A 23,652-nucleotide genomic window follows, 5' to 3' on the forward strand; every position below is an offset into this window, starting at 1 on the left:
TGGGATATCGTTGTAACAAATATGCAGGTCAAAGGCAGAGTACAGCTTTACCCATGAGTCACACTGTTTTCTCTCTAAACAGATACAAAGATGTGATCTGAGGATGGACTGAAGCACCACTCGAGGGCTTCTGCCAGCTTGTTCACGTGCACAGGAGACAGTACAACACATTACATATAATATCTTAGGAATGCCTCTTGTCAAATGGTCTTAGTGTTATTGTCCTTTTGTAGACTGGAGTGATTACAGTTTGTTACCTAAATTACAATCTAAATTAATACTGAAGGAGAGACTGACTAAAGCTGAACTCTAAATTGTTCTCTGAATTGTAACTATGATTGTTCATGTGTTTTGGCAGGAAGTTTGTTTTTCACAACAAAAGGAAACTGCTATAAAGTATATGCTTACATAACCCTACATACACCAGGAAAAAAATTATAATCCAAAAGTAAAGCTCCCTCAAATTATGAAAAAAGTATTAAACATAAAAAGGTGAAACTCAGGAGGTTCAGCATTGCTAATAAAAAACGTTGAGGGTAAACTACTTAAGGAAACAAAAAATGTTGTTAAAATGCCTTTAAATTCTCCTGGATGAACATGCTTAGGAAGAGCGGACAAGTACAATCAATTTCTGACCAATTCAAGAGCTATGGGAGTGTTAATTCAATACAGACACATAACTGGCACGTGGAGAGATTGTATAGGAGACAAAAGCAGACCTGCGTCAAATAGTGTTTTCAGTTTTAAGCTGGCAGATGGGCGAGGTTTAGTTAGTGTTACACTGAATTGTAATTTTCCGTAAACTCTACCAAAGAGACCTAAAACTGAGTACAGAAGGTGTTTGCAAACAATATTTAAATCAGGTCTGGTACACAGAGGAGGGAAACATTAACGGTGGTGTGTTCTCCCCAAGAGATTGCGCAATCTGGATCCTCCTCACATCCCAGACCACTGGATAAGATGACTTTAACCAAAGAACCCAAGTTTCTCTCTAAGCCATTCCTCCGTTAGGTCCTCTGTGTTTCTGATCTCAAACACCTGGTAAAAACATAACAAGTTTCCTTTTAATGCAATAAGGAAAAAAATCTTAGGATGCAGTTTAGTGTAAAGCATGGTACCTGCTATGCAATAAATGTAAGATAATGTAATAAAAAAAACATCTAATTAATACTAACGCCACATTATTAATAAGCAAGACTATAGTCTACTACAGCCATGCTAGCAGCTCTGTGAGGCTGTACTAAGGCACAGCGGTGCCTTCAGCTAAATGCTAACGTCAGCATACTCACAGTGACAGTGCTAATGCTGATGGTGCAGGTATAATGTTTATCATGTTCACCGTATTAGTTTAGCGTTTTAGTATGCTAATATATGCTTATTAGCACTAAACATAAAGTACAGCTAAAGCTGATCATGGGAATGTCCTTAAGATTTTGAGCACTTATCTGGCTGATTTTACAAGATTCGATTACAGTGTTGCATTAATTACTCCCCAGTACTACTTAATTATGACTAAGCATCAATGTGAGAGGCAGCTCACTAACCTTAGACAGTTCAACAGTTTGCACCAGTTTGTTTTTGCTTCCTGCGTACATCATCTGCTGCTCTGGTCTGCAACCTGCCGAACACAACAAATATGCCAACATGAACCGAGATGTCCTGGATGATGGACCAGTGCAGTGAACAATATGCACCATTCATTCAAAAGTAACCCTGGAGGTGTTCTTACCCACTGGACTGGAGAAGATGAAGCAGAGAGGATAGGAAACACGTCCATCATCATGTTCGTATTTATAACTGTAGACGATAAATGTTCCTGGTGCTAAGGACAGTTCCCATATTTCACATCAGCACGGTCAAGACAGAAAGAATACAAAACTAAAACAGGACTCGACATACTACTTCATTTAGCAAGAGTGAACAGAAAGATTTAAGGTAACATCTGTAACAGACTCATGATATACATCAGAGTAAAGGGCAAGAACGGGTGCAATCATTTAAATACTATTCAAATAAGACCGGTCACTTAATCAAAGGATATCTTGGCTGTCTCTCAGGCAGTTCATCCTTTAGATCATCAGGAGAAATATCCTTAAAAAAAAGACACAAGTGGGATCAGCAGTTCAGTGAGGTGTTGCGTCTCTGTTGTTGTGCAATGTCTTAAGTTACACTTGATCTAGGAAAGTAATTCTCCAAGTTCAACCACACCAAGTTCAACATATTCATTATCCATTCATTTTAAAACTGTGTGCGTACATCATTTTATAATGAAACGTTTGATAGCTAACTTACCTCATGTTCCTCCTCAAGAATCACCAGCTGCTTGTCTTTATCAATCTTCACTGAGGGGTGGAAAAGAAAATATGAATAGTTTATGTTCAAAAGTAAAATATTTTAAGTTTGTATGGAAAATAATAAAATACCCAAAAAAGGTTATATTGTGTTTTTGCTCATATTTCCTATTACAAATGTGTAAAAAAGGGGGGTATGCCTTTTATTCAGAGTCCATGTCATTCAAACACACTCCTAATCCAATTTAGCAGCGATGACATTTTGATCCAGAGATAGTGGAGGATAAAGCTTAAGCTGAGTTAGATACTGGAGCTGATGCAACACTAGTACGCTGTCTCACCACCTGCTGTATTTGGAGGTAGCTCTTCCCTCTATCCTCCATACTGTAGCTGCCCAATCTAATATATTGCTACTTCTTGTGTAATTCTGCATAATGCCAAGGACTTTGATACCGCCAAAACAAAGATTCATGTGTAACACAAAAATAAAACCAATGGCACTAATGATGAATTCATATTTCCACTAGGTTCCACGCACCGGGGACTCTTCGTATCATCTTCCCAATTACTGTTTGAGCTTAACATATTATCAAAAAAAAAAAAAAAACATGCTAGGAGAAGAAATCAATGCCATGAAATATATGTTGCCAATACTCACTAACAATGGCCGCATTATTGGTCTCCTTCCTGAAACGGAACTGCCTCAGCTTTTTAACCAGATCTTCATCCACATCACACACCACCAGTGACTCACTCTGATAAAAAACAGGAGACACATGCAGATTAGATCGATGTGGTCACTTCAATTTTAAATTCCTAAAGAAAAAAAGCATTTACACCGTACACAGATTAAACCCTTCTGTATTTATTTTCCATGTTCTTTCTTTGTGTTTTGTACAAAGCTAGCAAAACAAAGCCTTGATCTCTGGATTGGAAGCTAAGAAAGAACACCACATGCAGATTGTAGCAAATCACACTGGACAAATTGAATTGTAGGTACATACAAAGATGAATAAATCAGTAACGAGTGCTGCAGTAATAGTGTTTTATTGCTTATAACCAGAAAAATATACAGCTTAATCTATTGCTTGAATAAAGTGTTTAATTTGGCCTCATGTTTTAGGGATATATGCAGAGAGTTTATATGTATGGCAGACAGCTGCAGAATCTCAAACTGTACATTTAAGTGGTTTTCATGCACTGTATTGCTTAACTGTAAAGCAATGTGTTAGTATCCTGAATTACCATAAGAAAAAAAGAATTTTTTTTAAACTATCTTTCTGCAGGAGTCCAATCTGACGCACAGGCTTTATTCCGAAAGACAGCAATACACCAGCCTCAGCAGGATTGTATTGGTCTGAACCTCTGTCAACGTCCACACACAGAACATTACATAACTCCAGCACAAAGACAAAAACTCTTAAGAGAGTCTCTGCAGATTCTCTGAATTCTATAATTACACCTTCCTGAACAGATGGCTGGTGGGAGTCAGGATTCCACTGAGCTCAGAGAGAAATCTGTACAGATTAGGAAGAGACTGGAGTGTCTGTGGTTGGGACCGAGAGAGTTACTAAATCATCTTCCTATGCATCCTGTGTGTGCATAGGAAGATGATGGCGAGCAGACAGGTTGACTTCTGGTTTAAATTCCTCCAGCCACTGACCGCTAGCTCGCTCGCTGGTTTGGCTGCTAATTCAGCCAGGAAATGAGAGTCGGCTAACTTCAACTATCCAGTTAATTTAATGCATTTCATGTTGAAAAAATGAGACAAATGGTGTTCGACACTGAAGACAGTCGAGTTGTCATGACACGCAGTCAAACAAACTCGGGAGGAAAGCGATGTTCATTATGATAAGCAGCAGGCGAGCTAGCGTTAAGGCAGCTCTTCAAACCCAGACGCGTTCAAACGCATCACAGCTGCGACAAGCTAACCAGACATAGCTACACTATCACAGGAAGCCCGCTAGCTTGGTCTTCGAAATAAAAGCATACACTATGTGCGGAAAATTACAGAAATGGAGCAAGAATCACATTACAGCTTAAATGATTAGTCCATCAAAGGAAAATCATGAAGCGCCAATATTCATAGTCGGTTTTAAGTTTCCATCATTTCTCAAGCACAAATCATTCTGTGGTTTCAGAGTCTCCGATGTGAGGATTTGTTGCTTTTCTTTGTCATTTGATAGCAAACTGATGTAATATTTTGGACTGTTGTTTGAACAATGCCATCTAACAATTTATAATGTATCTGTCTGTAATTTGCAGATTATTGGTAATCGATAATATAAAATTGTTGTTAGTTGCAGTCCTAAGAGCTGATACCTTTACCCTGTGATCTGTCTTGATTTAGAGTATTTTATTATTGCCTAGCTCAGTTTTCACAACAGGGCTAATGATGACTAAATGACTAAATTCTTCCATTTAAAAGCAAAGTACTGTGCTTACATACATACAAAATAGTAATACTCATAATAATACCTAATACCATGTTGACTGGCTTGGTTTGAACTGACAACAGAAGGGTTAAACACGGGTCAGATAACCCTGGTCCAACCCTGGTCATTGGTGTGAAAGAGGTATAAGAAATATACACATGACATCACTCAATCAAAGAAACGTGTTTGTTGCAAGCAATTCTGCTTATTTTACCACATTTACCCAGGTAAGCAGCATTGCAAAAATAATAGCTCGTAATAAAAAAAAAAAAAAGAAAAAAAAGAAAGGGAAGTAGGAATGAAGAGTTTTTTCTTTCCTTTTGATTACTGCCTAATAATTTTAGAGCAATTAAACACTACTGTAGCTTAGCTTATTGTACTTTTGATGACTAGTCATTGAGGCATCTAATATTTGGTGTACTGCATAAAATAAAAACGTTGTGGTCAATACAGAACAAAAAAAGTAACCAATGCTGTGAACTACAGTCAAAATCATTTTGCTTTGTATGAATGTAGGATTTACAGCAGTCTAAAATCAGACTCTAGACTTTCACCTATATTTACAGTAATGCAGCATGATCAATAAACACGTTTGAAGCTTTCAAAGGTTATTCTCACTCTAAATAGTTTTTAATACTGACTTATGTAAAGTGCTTGGTGCTATTTGTGTAATTATGAGGAAATAACTAGTGCATACTCTGTTTTGATGAGAATTAGTAGTTTAACAGCATTGTTTGATTTTAATTTTGTTTAAAAAAGTATGACTAAAATGCTACAATGACATTATATAATGCTGTGATGCTCTTGATATTTGGGCTGGGCAATATGCAGAAAATTAAATACCACGATATTCTTGACCAAATACCTCAATGTCGATATTGCGACGATATTCTAGGGTTGGCAATTGGTGCTAGGTTTGCACAATATTGACAAAATGTGATATTGCGATATCGATCATGAATATTGCGATATTGATATTAATTTCGATATTTTTAAACATATGTAAAATTACAAAAGTTACAGGAAAACGCATCAAAATCAATTCATAACAAATTAAAAGTTTTCTTACAACACAAGGTTTATTTCAACTGGCTGTCATATCAGACTGGTCCAACATGAATAAATAAATAATGACCATGTCTACAGAACAGGACATGTTTTACTGGTTGGACAGTATAACATATATAAATAATAACCATGTCTACAGAACAGGACATGTTTTACTGGTTGGACAGTATAAAATATATAAATAATGACCATGTCTACAGAACAGGACATGTTTTCTGTTTGGGCAGTATAAAATATATAAATAAATAAATAAATAAAGAGAGCAGGACACGACTTTTCTTTCCCTTCTCTGATTCGTTCCGTTTTGTTGTCTCTATCTATTTCTTCACTCACACTGTCACTCTGTTGAAATATGCACACCCGTGGTACGCTCCATAGGGTTTGTCACGTAGTGGCCCCGTGCGCTGACGTGCACTAACGTGTGCAAGTGGCACGGTAACTGGCCAATGAGACATGATCGCTATAGCGTTTCAAGCTCTAAATCAAACACAACTAAGCCACACAGTCAACGGACGGGACGCAGTGCTACACAAAATAAACTAAATATTGCATACTTACTTTCGATATATTGCCATAACGATATTGAGTCGATATATCTTGCACCCCTAATTGGTGCTTTAACAAAATGTTATTTATACAATGAGATTTTTGATAAATTATCATCAGACAAGTGGGTAAAGGCAAATAATAGAACAGCTAGAAGTCTGCTAAGTTGAGAAAAGTACATCACTTTGATCTAATGCAGCTTTTAAAACCAGGAAAAGACAACATTTACCATATTACAATTTTACGATATCCAAAATCTAAGACGATATCTAGTCTCATATTACGATATCGATATAATATTGATATATTGCCCAGCTCTACTTGATATACTTGTATGAGATATTACATGATAAATTAACTGTTTTCATTATTCAGTACAGTATTTCGTGTTAAGAGTTTTGCAAATTGAAACTCTGAGGCAAAGCAATTCAAGTATAACGTTGTGTAATTAATCATTTTCACCTTAATGTTTTTTTTTTTTTTTTCAGCCATAGTCCCTTTATTTTGATATCCGTAACCGGAAAACCAACATTTCTATTCTGGTTAGCTTGACACTGATACAATGGACAGAGGGTGGAACTCATGCTAGGTTAGCATGCTAACGCCAGCAATCTGCGACCTCACTTTTCCTTAATAGTCCCCGGAACTTTACATTTATTAAGACCACACGATTGAAAAGCAGAAAAGAATATAACCACAGCTCTCTCGCAACAACAATAAACAACTTACCATTGTTGAACAGTTAAAAATTCCCTGAAGCTGCAGCTGCTGCTCTGAATGGTAGACGCTTTCAATGTTTTTTGTAGTTTTTTTTCATCATCTTGTGACTGGTTTGACCAATCCCAAACAAGCGCCCCCCCTTTTTCAAAAGTTGGTAATACATCTCTCCTCACTGTTGTCCTACGGCCTCAGTACTTTATTAAAACTAATTTAGCCTTGTTAAAACGTGCCGTTTAACATTTAATTGTTGTACAGGCAAAAATAACCCTCTAAACGATGCAGCACAACGCTTTAGTTACTGTAAGTTACTAGTTACGCTGCATAGTTAGTTTTTTATATAAAGATATATATCTATAATATATATCATTTTATAACATTGTTATAGATGAAAACTACCCAACAAAATGAGGTATACATTAGCTACTTACACATTAATATTTCAGTATTACCAATCCAATTATATGTAATAACACTAGCAGGTCGCAATTTTCTTTATAATGAGCACTTTTACTTTAAATACTTTAAGTACATTCAGCGGAAGGTAGTAATGTACTTGTATTCAAGACTTTGAATGAAGGATTTTTACTTGCAATGAAGTATTTTTACATTCTGAGTACAGGCAGCGCTGGGTGTAAAGAGTAATTACTGAAAAGAACTTTGCTTCATTTTAGGAATTTATGGCAACATTTTATTCAGAATCTAGTAAAGTAAAACATCTGAATACTGAATATTGCGCTGGATATTGACACCACTAAACTAGGTAAGTAGCAGACTATGAAACAATATAAAAAAAAACTTGAATACCAACAGGAAAAAGCACATAAGTGCCCAAAAGCATCCTTATATGTTAAAATGCTAACAACATTGTATAGCGTTATGTAAATTCATATGAACAAATGATTAATTCAAGAGCACTCAATAGTAATTGGTACATGAACCAGCAATTTGAGAGCACAAAATAGTTTTTTTCCCTCCATGTATTATAGAGAGGCCTCGGGTCAAATCAGATTTGAAGCCTACAGGGTGCATATTACTCAATACATGTCTGTGTTATCACATTACTGTAATCTGTTTATAATATGTAATGTATGTGTATGCATGCATATATATATAAACTTTTTCATATACTTTTATCTGTACATAGTAGTCAAATGATTATTTTTTACCTTTGTTCAGCTTTCTGTCCTTGTTTTAGCTGTATGTCTATTCTGTGTAAGTACATTAAGAGCAACAACAAAACAGAGTCAAATTACTTGTGTGTGTGTGTGTGTGTGTGTGTGTGTGTACACTGTAAATAATGGACAAAGCTTCCAGGCCTGATAAGTGAAGCCAATGCAGAAGTGCCTTAAACCTGCATTCTATCTAATTTCCAGCAGGGGGTGACTTCCCTGGTTTCAAAAAGAAGTCCTTTTCTATGGTTTATATAGTTGCCTAAAAATGTCTTGTTCATCGTTATGCCAACCAAGCTAGCTAGCTACCGCTAACTTCCCCCCCCCCCTTTAGCACTTAGCGCAGCGCCATTGCAACCATAAACAACACTGACACCGCTTGATTAGCACTGGAGCATTATTAAACTGTTTTTTGTTGTTTATTTTGTTTATTATCCTTATTATTGCAGTTCATAACTGTTTTATTAATTGTCCCATTGTATTGTTATTTATTGTCCCATTATCTGTGGTGTCTGAAACTGTGTGTCGTGGATGCCCTGCACTTTTTAACTGTGCAACACATTTACCTAAGGATATAAATAAAGTAACCTGAACCTGAACTGGCTTGGCCGCATCATCCTCCCCAGCTCCACACTCTCATCAAAAATCGTCACATCCAGTTGCAAAAAAACCATGATGGCGACGCCCGTATCGCCAAACTTGAGGCTTCAAAACGGCCATTAAAGCGGCTTCTTATTCTGATAAACTATCGATGTTGCACAGAGAGTGGAGGGTTGATAGGGGGCCCAAAACTCATTTTTGCCCAGGGGGCCCCGGCCACTAAGAAGTTAGTCCGGCCCTGAGTGGAATATAGACACAGATGTCACCTTGCAGAAAAGGAGAGCTAAGGTCTAACCCATAAATGTTTAGTTTAGCAGGGTGTATTTATTAATTTATGACTTTTAAAACATTTTTGTCACAGGGTGTGTGTGTGTGTGTGTGTGTGTGTGTGTGTGTGTGTGCGCGCGCGTGCGTGCGCGCGCTACGAAACGCGCCCTCCCGTCAGAATACGTCATCAACTTCCTTGTCGAGAGTTGTTGTAACGTTAGTTGTGAGAGCAGATCCAACGTTAGCTCTGCAGGTCGAATTAGCTGGCTAACTGGCTTCCACAGCTGAATAAATCATAACTGTTACCTACATATCATTGGAGAGGAGTTCATCTTCTGGCGAGGTAGTACGAAATATCACATTTTACTACTTATTCTCTTTTGACACCGAGGAGCTAATATAAACAAACGAGCTAACCATATGAACGTTAACTAACAGTTAGCTGCTGTTAGCTAGGTCGGTAGCCAACTATGTAACATCAGTTAACTAGATATTTAAAAAACTATATCCCCGTTCATATGCAGCTAAAGTCAGTGTAGCATCTGTATAGCTTGTCGAATGATATTCAGGTTTGGTCAAGATATTTCGACTCTGCCCAAATGGATTTTGTTGATCACCAGTCGGGGATGGAAACATTTAGCTACTCTGCCATTACTCAGAGCCTCTGTATGACAAACCTTCCAGTGTTTGACAGCTTACTATAATCGGTTGTTACAACTTCCTAATAAAACTAATGAAAGTTGTGTCTTATCTTGTGTTTTTTTTTTTAGATCATGGCAGATTTCTCGGTGAGTTCAAAGGATTGCACAATGTTAGTGGTTAAACAGGTCTTCAGTTGTATACAGAGAGACTCAATTTCGCTTTGTCTTCTGCTTTAGCTGACAGATGCCTTAGGAGACGACACCCCAAGCAATGTAAAGAAAATAGGGAACACAAACCCGTCTGCCCCTGCCTGTAACCCTCCACCTCCGGCAAACCCAGGATGGCCAAGTTCAGCCCCAGGAGCTCCCACCCAGCCCTCCGCTCCTGGTGAATATGGTGGATCATCTGGCCCTGGGGCGCCTGGGCAGTTCCCATTTCCATCTGGTCCTGGAGCACCAGGGCAGTACCCAGGACCTCCTTCAGCACCTGGTGGGTTCCCCCCTGGTCCTGGGATACCTGGACAATACCCACCTGCACCAGGAGCTCCAGGGCAGTTCCCATCCAGCCCTGGAGCCCCTGGGCAGTACCCTGGGCAATACCCTGGGCAGTACCCTGGGCAGTTCCCTGGGCAGTATCCACCTGAAGGAGCTCCAGGACAGCTACCTGGAGGCCCTGTTTCTTACCCAACTGGACCATTTCCTTCTGGCCCTGGAGCTCCCCCTGGGCCTTATCCAAATGTGCCTTTCCCAGGCAGTCAGCCAGGAGGAGGCAATGGGATGTACGGACCAGGTGGTCCAGGTGGATTCCCCCCTCCAGCTGGCCCTGGCTCTTTCCCTGCATTCCCTGCTGGAGGCTTTCCCCCAATACCCACTGGGTCATGGGGACCACCCGCAGGCGGAGGCTTCCCTCCTGCCCCTGGCCCCTTCGGTCCTGGCCCTGGGTCTATGGGTCCATACGGTGGGCCTGCCGCTCCAGGAGGCATGCTGGTGAGTACTAACACTTTTTTAAAATAACATTATGTTGCTTGCTTGCTTGCTTGCTGCATGTCTTTTCTGGTGTGTTTTTGCTCTGGTGGGCAGTGAAGCATCTCTTTTTGGGATTCATGGTGGGGAACTACAACCAGCCACCATCCTTACTACCGGCAGCAGGTCACTTGCTATCATATAGCTATTCAATTCTACTCTAGCACAGGGTTTTTCTACCATTTTCAATGTGACTGGTTTGGTGTCTGCCTTATACTGCAGCTGGTTTCCTGCCTTGTTGGGATTTACTGCAGGATGGTGCATTTTCAGTGAGGGTTTTACGCCCCGGCCTGCATTTGGATTATTGTGTTCTGTATCTTGGGCTCTGCTGGGCTGCAAAGCAAAACATGAAGCAGAATCAACAAATATAAAAAAGTAGTTATCAAAAATGTATTCTTGTCTTTCAGCCCAGATATAATCCACCATATAATTGAAAGCAATGAACTCAACTTTTCAGTCGGACAAGGACCACTTCCAGAATCAACATATGGTTTGATAAGGCTACACGTGAAAATGTGGCAAAGCCTATATACACAGTTAGGTTTTTGTGTTCAATCTGCCTGGGCAATGTATTGTTTTAATTAAGTGCAATATGATTTAAAATGACACCTTTACACAGAACTCATGTTTAATGTATTAAGGCACTTTTATATTCTCTGATAAATCAAAGTATGATTACAATGTGTGTGCTGATCTTCACTATTTTCATATTACCTTGCCATTTTTGTACATGGTTATAATTTAAAGTTGTTTTGTCTTCTGTCAGTTTGTACAGTTGATGACTTGTAGTAAAAATGTTGAAGACTGATTTTACTTTCTTTGACTTTTTCTGTTGTTGTCTTGACTAGTCATTGTGAATTGCATCAGTGCTGAACTAAATGGAGATGGTGACTCATTGGGGTGTTGCATTAGGAATGTGGGCAGGGTCAAAGTTTTGTATAATGTTTAACTAAAAATACCTTTGCTATTTTGTGATACTTAGCACTTCAAAGTATTAGCGATAAAATGTGTGAACAATTCCACCTTTGCCCTAAACAGGGTAAACACTGTTTCTGTTTGTGTATTTATGCTTAATAAACAGTTAATCACAATTTTGCATTTTTTTTAACTTCATTTCTAAAAAATAGCATGGTAAATGTGTTGTTGGGATTATAAAAATCAAAATATTTCTTACAGATGGCACCGTTTGAGCTCCCACTTCATGCTGGAATTTTGCCACGCCTTGTAATCACAATAGACGGGGAGCCTGTTCCTGGTGGAGACAGGTAAGAACAACAATCATCCTCTAATTCTGCTGTCAGTGATGCTCTCTGAGGAACATAACTGGATGCTTGATAAATAACATCTCTGCAGCCATCCTAATCCTCCAGACCATGGCAGTGTGGTCATCTTCAACATGTGGTTCACACCGGTGAAACATCTTGCTTGCCACTCACTGTTTTAACGCACATCTTTTACTTTTACTTTACAGTTGTTAAAGTGCTCATATTATGCTCATTTTCAGGTTCATAATTGTATTATGAGATTATATCAGAATAGGTTTACATGGTTTAATTTTCAAAAAAACACCATCTTTTTGTTGTACTGCACATTGCTGCAGCTCCTCTTTTCACCCTGTGTGTTGAGCTCTCTGTTTTAGCTACAGAGTGAGACATCTCACTTCTGTTCCATCTTTGTTGGGAGTTGCACATGTGCAGTAGCTAGGTAAGGACTACTAGCTAGAAGCTAGCGCTGCTAGCGGTTAGCCACTTCGTTCTCAATGGCGAAACACTGCTACAGCACTATAGAACTACTTACATGTCCCTCGTCTGCAGGTATTCCACGCAAAGTTGGAAGTTCGCCCTCGTTTAGAAGAAGTCTCCCGGCTAATCCTGCCTTGTACTGACTGAAGTTAGAAAAACAGCTAGCTGATGTGGTATTAGCTAAAGTGGTTAGCACACACCAAATGTTTAGGCTAGTGACGTAGACGGCCCTGCAGATTTTGAACAGCTCACCCGGAGACTGAAGGCAGGTTATATACAGAAACCCGTATCTCACTCAAAACAGCATGGATGTTTTTTTTGCCAAGTTTGTGTCCGTGTGGAAGCACCAGAGACACAAAATAACACCCCGAATCCCAGAAAAAGTTATTTATTTTAATAATATGGCCACTTTAATAACACGCTGTTGTTACAGCGAAATGACGCTGTTTGTTTGCAAAATGAAAAAAACTTTTCTAAAATGAATTATCATTACTGTTTTTTTTTTTGTTTGTTCATGCCACGTTTATTTTTTAATTAATTGGGCAGAAAGAAGCATTCGTTGTCAGCAGCACCAAGTCCTGATCTTTTTCTTGCAGGTTCCAAGTTGACTTCATCAAAGGTTCAGATGTCGTCTTTCACTTCAATCCTCGATTTCCGGAGCAAACAATTGTCAGAAACTCCAACCTAGGTGGATGTTGGGGGCCAGAGGAGCGGGAAGGAGGCTTCCCATTTGTTCAGGGACGGCGTTTTGAGGTAAAGTGTAGTAGTAGTAGTGGCACTGAAGCTAAGATTTGAAAACTCAAAGAAGGTCCATAGTTTAAACATAATTGAGGCTTACAATGTTAATGTCAATGTTTTCACTTTTGTGCTTGAACTCAAGATGATTGTATGATTACAGTTTGGTCAAGTGAGCATTCAAAATAATGTGGATTGATGGTATAACACAATATTCATTTAAATGTTTAAAGTTTTATGCCCTTGGTCCACAGACTTTGGCTGTCAAGTGAGATATATCAGAACTATCAAAAAAAAGTCTAAGTTTCCCACTCGTAATTAAGACATGGCTGTTGACATGAATGCTATTTACAAGCTGGGACCTCGTAATTAGGATAACTTTGAAATTACATGAACCGGCATAAGAAGCGGTCTAATCAGCCAGAATAAATGAAAATTTACAGTAACATTGTGACGTGTTTAACATATTTAATCTGTGTCACATGATGATATGATCGGAAGCAGTGTCACAGGTCTATAAAACCTGTACTAACCCATTCATATCAGTGACAGACAGACTTTTGAGTCAGTAGAAAATGACTATTAGACTCCCAGATCTAAAACTTGGTTAACACAGCTTTAAAGGTATAAATAAAGACATTCGTTGCATATTTTGCATAGATATTTTCCTGCAGTATTTTGTCAGTTGAAATCAAAAAGCTTATATTAGCTTAATGTCATTAAGTTGCATTTTCCATAAAAAATTGACCAGTAATTAGTTTCTCATTGAATCTTTTGGTCTGATCAGAAAATATTAAGAAAATGCTGATCACAGTAGTCCACGTATATCCACGACGTTCCACTTCCAGGATTGCTCCGTTGCCGAGGGAAATTCCCCTGGATTTCACTCATTTGGGCATCCATTGTGTTGGCATTTTAAACTCCGGTGGATTTCTGAGGACTATGGTTAACTGCTCCTCAGATCTCTGCAGGGTAAATCCAGACAGCTAGCTAGACTATCTGTCCAATCTGAGTTTTCTGTTGCACAACTAAAACAACCTTCCCGAGGCTATTTTGCAGACGCACCATGGCTCCGTGGGGAGCTTAGTGTCGCCCAAGACGATTGTGATTGGTTTAAAGAAATGCCAATAAACCAGAACACGTTTTTCTCCCATCCTGGACTGCTGTGTGGACTAGCCAGACCGTCTGGCAATGTGAGACTAAGCCCAAAGTAATGTCTCCAGATTGCTTGTTTTGATATTTGATTGTTGGATTGCTTTGTTCAGCCAAACAGTCAAAAATCCAAAGATATTGAATTTACTATCATAGAAGACAACAAAAACAGCAAATATTTACATTTGAGAAGCTGGAGGCACAGAATGTTTGGCATTCATGTTCAAAAAAATGACTTAATTGATGCATTGATCATCAAAAGTATTGCCGATTCAATTTCTGTTAAATAACTATTGGACTAATTGTTTCAACTCTACTTGCATGAACCCATGATAACTTGGCATGGTGTGCATAACATTAGTATTGCTCCCCCTGCAGCTAAAGATCCTTGTGGAGGAGGACTCGTTTAAAGTGGCGGTGGACGGCACCCACCTGCTGGAGTACGAGCACCGAGTCGGCGGGCTGGAGGAAGTGACCCTGCTGCGAGTGACGGGAGACATCGTCCTGCACAGTGCAACCCCGAACATGATCTGAGTCCCAGAGCTACTAAACCACATGCTGTACAGGAGTCCTGGGTCACACTTTACCACCATATTTGAAATCCTTTCAAATACCTTGATGGAGTTTTTGAGGCTAAATAGTCAGCGAAGTGCAATCTTTGTCCACCTGGCACTTAGTCATTAATACAGAAGAGGTGACAGATTAACGCAGGGCTGCACACTATAATCCTTTTCCTTTCTTTTGCTGAATGATTTTTTTTTTTTGCCACTCACAAAAATCAATATATTTTATGACATAACAGTATCAAAGTAGTGAATGAGATATAGTGCATCTAAAACAGGCGTTTTAAGGAAATACTAATTTATACCTAAAAGATTGTAGGCCAAGTGGAACATATTTTCCACTAGTATGCTGTATTTTGTTTACAGTATGTGTATGTTAATTATTCTGTTCTTTATATCAAGATCTTGATAAGCCTTTGTAATGCATGAGTGTGATGCTGAAAATCAATCTCTCTCTTCCCCACACACACACACACACACACACACACACCTTACTGGCCTGCTAACATTCAGTAGGCTAATGATAAAGTTTCTTCTTAAGATGTATTTATATACTGACTTTGAGCTCCTCCTTTGTTCAGTATTAATCCTCCTGAGGTCTCAGACCGGAGGGTAGCGCAATGTTTTACGAATTATGATTTCATGTTGAAGTCATATCTAATGGTCTAAAAAGTGAGGCTCAAATTAAAGTAAAAAGTTGGAAAGGGGGAAGGAAGGGATTGGGTCTCTGATTTGTTGCCAAAAATAACTGGTACAATATTTTGAGATGATATGCTTATAAATAAAGGGCAACAAACAATGGCTGATAATGCTGTTTGATTCACAATATTGTAAACTTTTAATGAGCTGCCTGCCTGTACACATAATAAATACTAGTTTCCCTGTTCCCATTCTTTATTTTACCCCAAAGTGAAGAAAGCTAATTCTCTGTTTGCAGTCAAAATGTCAGGGTTTTATTGGGTCAACTCCTGTGCATTTGGAGTATCACAGTGATAGAATCATTATTATTTCATTAATATACCGCACTTCATCCTTTGACTGTTGTTCTAAGTGCTTTAAACAAAAAAAATAATAGAGATAATAAAAAATATAACTAACTCATTGTCATTATACAAGTGAAACTCGGAAAATTAGAATATCGTGCAAAAGTTCATTTATTTCAGTAATTTAACTGAAGGTGAAACTAATATGTAGACTCATTACATGCAAAGCGAGATATTTCAAGCCTTTATTTGTTATAATGTTGTTGATTATGGCTTACAGCTTATGAAAACCCCAAATTCAAAATCTCAGAAAATTAGAATATTACATGAAATCAATAAAAAAAGGATTTTAAATGCAGAAATGCCCTCTGCCTCACTGAAAAGTATAATCATGCGTATGTACTCAGTACTTGGTTTGGGCCCCTTTTGCATGAATTACTGCCTCAATGCGGCGTGGCATGGATCATGGATGCCATCAGCCTGTGGCACTGCTGAGGTGTTATGAAAGACCAGGATGCTTCAGTAGCGGCCTTCAGCTCTTCTGCATTGTTCGGTCTCGTGTCTCTCATCTTTCGCTTGGCGATGCCCCATAGATTCTCTATGGAGTTCAGGTCTGGTGAGTTTGCTGGCCAATCAAGCACAGTAACCCCATGGTCATTGAACCACGTTTTGGTACTTTTGGCAGTGTGGGCAGGTGCCAAATCCTGCTGGAAAATGAAGTCAGCATCTCCATAAAGCTTGTCTGCTGAAGGAAGCATGAAGTGCTCTAAAATGTCCTGGTAGATGGCTGCGTTGACTCTGGACTTAAAAGAGCACGGTGGACGACATGTCTCCCTAAATCAACACAAGCATCTTGGATTGTGTGCCTCTCCATTCTTCCTCCAGACTCTGGGACTTTGGTTTCCAAATGAGATGCAAAATTTGCTCTCATCAGAAAAGGTGACTTTGGACCACAGAGCAACAGACCAGTTCTCTGACGTTGTTTGTTGTTCAGGAGCGGCTTGACAAGAGGAATACGACATTTGAAGCCAATGTCCAGGATCCTTCTGTGTGTGGTGGCTCTTGATGCAGTAACTCCAGCCTCAGTCCACTCCTTGTGAAGTTCCCCACTTTTGAATGGCCTTTTTCAGACAATCCTCTCCAGGCTGCGGTCATCCCTGCTGCTTGTGCACCTTTTTCTTCCACACTTTTACCTTCCACTTTCTATTAATGTGCTATGATACAGCACTTTGAGAACATCCCACTTCTTTTGCAATTACCTTTTGAGGCTTTGTCAATGATGGTTTTCTGCACAACTGTCAGGTCAGCAGTCTTCCCCGTGATTGTGAATTCTACTGAACCAGACTGAGAGACCATTTAAAGGCTCAGGAACCTTTTGCTGGTGTTTTGGATTTACTAGCTGATTAGAGTGTGACACTACAATATTGAAGCTTTTCACAATTTTCTGAGATTTTGAATTAGGGGTTTTCATACGCTGTAAGCCATAATCATCAAAATGATAACAAATAAAGGCTTGGAATATCTCGATTTGCATGTAATGAGTCTATATAATATATTAGTTTCACTTTTTAAGTTGAATTACTGAAATAAATGAACTTTTGCACGATATTCTAATTTTCCGAGTTTCACCTGTATGTTGTATGTGGTGTCTGAAACTGTGTGTCGTGGATGCCCTGCACTTTTTAACTGTGCAACACATTTACCTAAGGATATAAATAAAGTAACCTTAACCTGAACTGGCTTGGCCGCATCATCCTCCCCAGCTCCACACTCTCATCAAAAATCGTCACATCCAGTTGCAAAAAAACCATGATGGCGACGCCCGTATCGCCAAACTTGAGGCTTCAAAACGGCCATTAAAGCGGCTTCTTATTCTGATAAACTATCGATGTTGCACAGAGAGTGGAGGCAGGGACGTCGTTAGGCCTATTTTAGGGGGGCTGAAGCTACCTCAAAATGTTCCTAAGCCCCCCCCCCCCCCCCAAATAATAAGAAAAATAATAATTAGATTTTTTTTTTTTTTTTTTTTGTACAGTGCACTCTGTATCACTCACTACGTGGAATCAATCTTCCTTCACCATTCATCTGTTGGTGTCGTCGTGCACTGCAGTCTGTTTTATTTTTATTTCACGAACTGTCAACTGGTCGAAATGGCAGTGTTTTAGAGAGAGGCTCACGAGCGGCCGCTTGCACGGTAACGGTATGTGGACGAGAGAGGTAGAGAGTTACTGACGAGAGAGAGGCAGCATTAAAACACAGCAGTAAATCAGAGAAATAAAATGTTTTTGCCGATTTATGACTCAAAATGCAACTGTAGCAAGTATCTCACTGCATTAACGTTATCCAAATTCATAACTAGAAACAACAAATAATATATCCAGCTACAAAAAAAGCCGGAAAGTCGAAAGTTAGACAGAAGTAGGCCTACAAAGAGTCAATGGCTATGAAGATGATACACCGTCTTGTCTCTTCTCATTGGTTTAAACAGTCAGCTTTTAGAATGCTGCTGACCGGTGTGTTGCAAGCATGGATGTATGGTTGCAAGTAGCTGCAGGATTTATCTCGTCTCGTCGCAAATCTTTGGTCTGGACTTGCCACCGCACACACAGTGAGTGATACAGAGTGAAATTGTAAGTTAATGACTTTTACTTGCTTCACTTCAGCTACATTTACTTGAGGTAAAGATAAAGGACTATTTTAGTTGGCTATAGAAAACAATAGTCTAGCTAGTGTAAACGAGTGAAATACAAGAAATAGCTCGCCTAGTAAGGTAAGTTTGTAAATTTATTTGATTAGGACAATGCACATTAATCAACATTTCTGTAAATGCGCCAGTGTTGAAACTTCGGTAAAGTTAGACAGAAATTGACAGATTCGCAAGATTCGCGTGTTTGCGGTTCAATAGATCTTAAAAGAAACGTGTTACGTACACAATAGGCAGCTCTATATAACCGTAGTAAGGTAGACAACAAGCTACAACCGGGTTTTTATCCGAAAGAACCGTCTACATATGTGGATAAATACAATGCATCCCTGTGAGCGTTCTGCTTTCAGTCGAGCGTCTAGGGACCGTCTACAAAGTGCAAAACCGAAAGTGGATACAAAAAAAAAAAATTCAACAGCTTCACTGTTATTGAGCCTAGTGCTTCCAAATTACTCCACACATCTAGGGCCCCCCTCTGAACATACTACACCCGCCACTTTTTGAAAATCTGGCACAGCCTATTTTTAATGAATTTGTATTGTTAAAAGATTCAATACCGTCAATGCTATTGAGTCTACCTCTTCGAAAATCTCTACACACATCTAGGGCCTCCCTATCAACATACTACACCCACCACTTTTTGAAAATCTGGCACAGCCTATTTTTAATGATTTTTGTATTGTTCAAAAATTCAATACCGTCAATGCTATTGAGTCTAGCTCTTCGAAAATCTCTACACACATCTAGGGCCTCCCTATGAACATACAACACCTGCCAGTTTTTGAAAATCTGGCTCAGCCTATTTTTTATGAATTGTTATTGTGAAAAAAATCAATACCGTCAATGTTATTGAGTCTAGCTCTTCCAGAATCACTCCACACATCTAGGGCCTTCCTATCAACATACTACACCCACACATTTTTGGATAGCTGGCTCAGCCTATTTGTAATATATTTATATTGGAAAAAAATTCAATAGCTTCACTGTTATTGATTCTAGTGCTTCCCAAATCACTCCACACATACAAAGCCCCCTGCTGGTTGTACTACAGCACTTAATTTTTTTAAATAGGCACATCATTTTGGGGAATATCTTGGCGAAAAACCTTTAATATACAGTATGTGTGGATTCAGTGTGGAACCAAGGGGATAAGCTTTGCTTCAGAGCACGAACCTCCTATGGCGCCATTTTGATGCTACCAAGCCATCGCCTCCCGTTAGTATTCCATTGACTGCCATTCATTTTGACGTCACTTTGACAGCGAATAACTTTACATCTGAAGAGTTTAAAGACTTTATTTGTCCATTGTTTATTTCTAAAGAAACAAGACAATGTATAAAAGGCTCCATTACCTTGTATCTCACGTTATGGCTCCTTAGCAGACGTTTTTGTAAAAATAGGCTAACGATTGTGTCATAACCATAGACTGTATATATTAGTATATATACAGTCTATGGTCTGTATATATTAGTATATATACAGTCTATGGTCATAACCAAGCGACTTACTGTCAAATAGTAGAGGAATTACCATATAGTACAGAAGAAGCTCGCAAGCAGTTTTGACTTACATTAGCTGTTTAAGTTTAATTACTAATGTTAACTAGCATTTTAGTTAGCAATAATTAGCCTGTGCCTATATTATCTCCTAACATATACCTACGCTCTCCGTCTCTGCAAGATTGGGAATGATTGAGATTTCTCTTGGCACAGCTACCAGAAGACTTGCAACTTTCAGACAGGTTGCTCACGTCACATTTACATCGTCTCTCTCAGTTGGAGGCTGCGCAGTAACGCTCAGCGCTCACCGGAAAAGTGCTTCTAATATCCTTCACTGGTCTCCGTCCAGAGCAACGGGATCTGTTGGTCCATTTTATATACTGTCTATGGCGCCCGTAAGCAATATTTTTTTCCCACTATGGCCACACCAAGAACCGCCCTTCAATAGCTACTATAGGCCAGGCATCCATGCTTACGCAAGGTAACGTAACCTGATTTGTTCAGGTCCTATCCCCTGACCAGTCGGCTATCCTAACCTTAACCACTCAGGGTCAAATGCCTAACCCCAACCAATTGATGGGTCTTGGCGTGGCCATAGTGGGATTCGTAATTTTGCCGCCCGTAACGGCAAACTCGACGACTCATAGCCATAGACAGTAGAAGAAAGCTAGCAGATCTCCACAAACCAATTGGTGACGTCACACATGCTCTCTCCATTCATATTAACAGTCTATGGGTCTAATCCATGGATGTATTAAGAGAACGTCTAATCCATAAATGTTTAGTTTAGCTGGGTGTATTTATTAATGTATGACTTTTAAAACATTTTTGTCACAGGGTCTTCACCGTGTGTGTGTGTGTGTGTGTGTGTGTGTGTGTGTGTGTGAGAGTGAGAGTGTGTGTGTGTGTGTGTGTGTGTGTACGCGTGTGCCCGCCCTCCCGTCAGAATACGTCATCAACTTCCTTGTCGAGAGTTGTAATGTTAGATAGATAGATAGATAGATAGATAGATAGATAGATAGATACTTTATTCATCCAGAGGGAAATTTTAGGCATCCAGTAGCTTAGACAACCATAACCAGACATGTTGACATGTCATATAGTAGGAAAAGCAGTTCTACAACACCTGTACTTCTTCTCGTTTGACACCGAGGAGCTAATATAAACAAGCGAGCTAACCATATGAACGTTAACTAACAGCTGCTGTAAGCTAGGTCGGTAACCAATGTAACATCAGTTAATTAGATATTTAAAAACTATATCCCCGCTAATATACAGCTAAAGTGGCCACTTTTATATTATCTGATAAAAATCAAAGTAGGCTATGATTATGTGTGTGCTGATTGTCACTATTTTCACATTACCTTGCCATTTTTGTACATGGTTATAATTTAAAGTTGTTTTGTCTTCTGTCAGTTTGTACAGTTGATGACTTGTAGTAAAAATGTTGAAGACTGATTTTACTTTCTTTGACTTTTTCTGTCGTTGTCTTGACTAGTCATTGTGAATTGCATCAGTGCTGAACTAAATGGAGATGGTGACTCATTGGGGTGCATTAGGAATGTTTAACTAAAAATACCTTTGCTATTTTGTGATACTTAGCACTTCAGAGTATTAGCGATAAAATGTGTGAACAATTCCACCTTTGCCCTAAACAGGGTAAACACTGTTTCTATTTGTGTATTTATGCTTAATAAACAGTCAATCAAAATTTCCCATTTTGCATTTTTTAACTTAATTTCTAAAAATAGCATGGTAAATGTGTTTTTGGGATTTTAAAAATCAAAATATTTCTTACAGATGACGTCGTTTGATCTCCCACTTCCTGGGGGAATTTCTCCAGGCCTTGTAATCACAATAGACGGGGAGCCTGTTCCTGGTGGAGACAGGTAAGAACAACAATCATCCTCTAATTCTGCTGTCAGTGATGCTCTCTGAGGAACATAACTGGATGCTTGATAAATAACATCTCTGCAGCCATCCTAATCCTCCAGACCATGGCAGTGTGGTCATCTTCAACATGTGGTTCACACCGGTGAAACATCTTGCTTGCCACTCACTGTTTTAACGCACATCTTTTACTTTACATTTGTTAATAACAGGCTGTTGTTGACAGTGAAATGACGCTGTTTGTTTGCAAAACTAAAATCTCTTCTAAAATGAATTATCATTACTGTTTTTTTGTTTGTTCATACCACGTTTATTTTTTAATTAATTGGGCAGAAAGAAGGATTCGTTGTCAGCAGCACTAAGTCCTGATCTTTTTCTTGCAGGTTCAAAGTTGACTTCATCAAAGGTTCAGATGTCGTCTTTCACTTCAATCCTCGATTTGCTGAGCAAATAATTGCCAGAAACTCCAACCTAGATGGATGTTGGGGGTCAGAGGAGCGGGAAGGAGGCTTCCCATTTGTTGAGGGACAGCGTTTTGAGGTAAAGTGTAGTAGTAGTAGTGGCACTGAAGCTAAGAGAGACAGGCTTTTGAGTCAGTAGGAAATGAGTATTAGTCTCCCAGATCTCAAACTTGGTTAACACAGCTTTAAAAGTAATAAAGACATTATTTGCATATTTTGCCTAGATCTTTTCATAGATTTTTTTCCTGCAGTGTTTTGTCAGTTGAAATCAAAAAGCTTATATTAGCTTAATGTCATTAAGTTGCCTTTTTCACTATCAATTTACCAGTAATTAGTTTCTCATTGAATCTTTTGGCCTGATCAGAAAATATTAAGAAAATGCTGATCACATTTTCCTAGAGCCCAAAGTAGACTATATCCACGACGTTCCACTTCCAGGATTTGGAAGTTTGGTTGTGCATAACATTAGTATTGCTCCCCCTGCAGCTGAAGATCCTTGTGGAGGAGGGCTTGTTTAAAGTGGCGGTGGACGGCACCCACCTGCTGGAGTACGAGCACCGAGTCGGTGGGCTGGAGGAAGTGACCCTGCTGCAAGTTAAGGGAGACATCGTCCTGCACAGTGCAACCCCGAGCATGAGCTGAGTCCCAGAGCTACTAAACCACATGCTGTACAGGAGTCCTGGGTCACACTTTACCACCATATTTGAAATCCTTTCAAATACCTTGATGGAGTTTTTGAGGCTAAATAGTCAGCGAAGTGCAATCTTTGTCCACCTGGCACTTAGTCATTAATACAGAACAGGTGACAGATTAACGCAGGGCTGCACACTATAATCCTTTTCCTTTCTTTTGCTGAATGATTTTTTTTTTTTGCCACTCACAAAATCAATCTGATTTGTTACCAAAAATAACTGGTACAATATTTTGAGATGATATGCTTATAAATAAAGAGCAACACACAATGGCTGATAATAATGTTTGATTCACAATATTGTAAACTTTTAATGAGCTGCCTGCCTGTGCACGTAATAAATACTAGTTTCCCTGTTCCCATTCTTTATTTTACCCCAAAGTGAAGAAAGCTAATTCTCTGCTTGCAGTCAAAATGTCAGGGTTTTATTGGGTGAACTCCTGTGCATTTGGAGTATCACAGTGATAGAATC

The 23,652-nt window shown here is 39.1% G+C and overlaps 2 protein-coding genes and 2 long non-coding RNA genes across 5 annotated transcripts; 1 reads left to right on the forward strand and 3 right to left on the reverse strand.

Annotated features, from left to right (window-relative positions):
• Positions 1-563: 563 nt before the first annotated feature.
• Positions 564-7,166, reverse strand: gmfb (glia maturation factor, beta). The gene is made up of 7 exons (XM_031309913.2): positions 7,070-7,166; positions 2,950-3,046; positions 2,293-2,342; positions 2,042-2,091; positions 1,730-1,812; positions 1,545-1,618; positions 564-1,038 (listed from the first exon to the last, which is right to left on the reverse strand). The coding sequence occupies exons 1-7, from the start codon at positions 7,070-7,072 to the stop codon at positions 967-969; spliced, it is 429 nt and encodes a 142-aa protein (XP_031165773.1). The 5' UTR covers positions 7,073-7,166; the 3' UTR covers positions 564-966.
• Positions 7,167-9,205: 2,039 nt separating this feature from the next.
• On the forward strand, positions 9,206-23,395 carry lgals3a (lectin, galactoside binding soluble 3a). 2 transcript variants are annotated; one of them, XM_031309883.2, is made up of 6 exons: positions 9,206-9,439; positions 9,867-9,884; positions 9,975-10,724; positions 11,937-12,025; positions 13,099-13,255; positions 22,976-23,395. In XM_031309883.2, the coding sequence occupies exons 2-6, from the start codon at positions 9,870-9,872 to the stop codon at positions 23,129-23,131; spliced, it is 1,167 nt and encodes a 388-aa protein (XP_031165743.1). In that variant the 5' UTR covers positions 9,206-9,439; positions 9,867-9,869; the 3' UTR covers positions 23,132-23,395. The 2 variants fall into 2 exon arrangements, with proteins under 2 accessions (XP_031165743.1, XP_031165742.1); XM_031309882.2 differs by lacking the exon at positions 22,976-23,395 and adding an exon at positions 14,768-15,838.
• On the reverse strand, positions 11,318-21,873 carry LOC116057449. Its single transcript, XR_004106817.2, has 2 exons — positions 21,718-21,873; positions 11,318-11,719 (listed from the first exon to the last, which is right to left on the reverse strand). It is a non-coding gene; the product is annotated as an uncharacterized LOC116057449 (long non-coding RNA).
• LOC116057454 lies at positions 16,400-17,375 on the reverse strand. The gene is made up of 3 exons (XR_004106822.2): positions 17,332-17,375; positions 16,602-17,269; positions 16,400-16,465 (listed from the first exon to the last, which is right to left on the reverse strand). It is a non-coding gene; the product is annotated as an uncharacterized LOC116057454 (long non-coding RNA).
• Positions 23,396-23,652: the final 257 nt, after the last annotated feature.

The sequence above is a fragment of the Sander lucioperca genome, chromosome 18 (assembly GCF_008315115.2).
Source record: "Sander lucioperca isolate FBNREF2018 chromosome 18, SLUC_FBN_1.2, whole genome shotgun sequence".
Taxonomy (NCBI): domain Eukaryota; kingdom Metazoa; phylum Chordata; class Actinopteri; order Perciformes; family Percidae; genus Sander; species Sander lucioperca.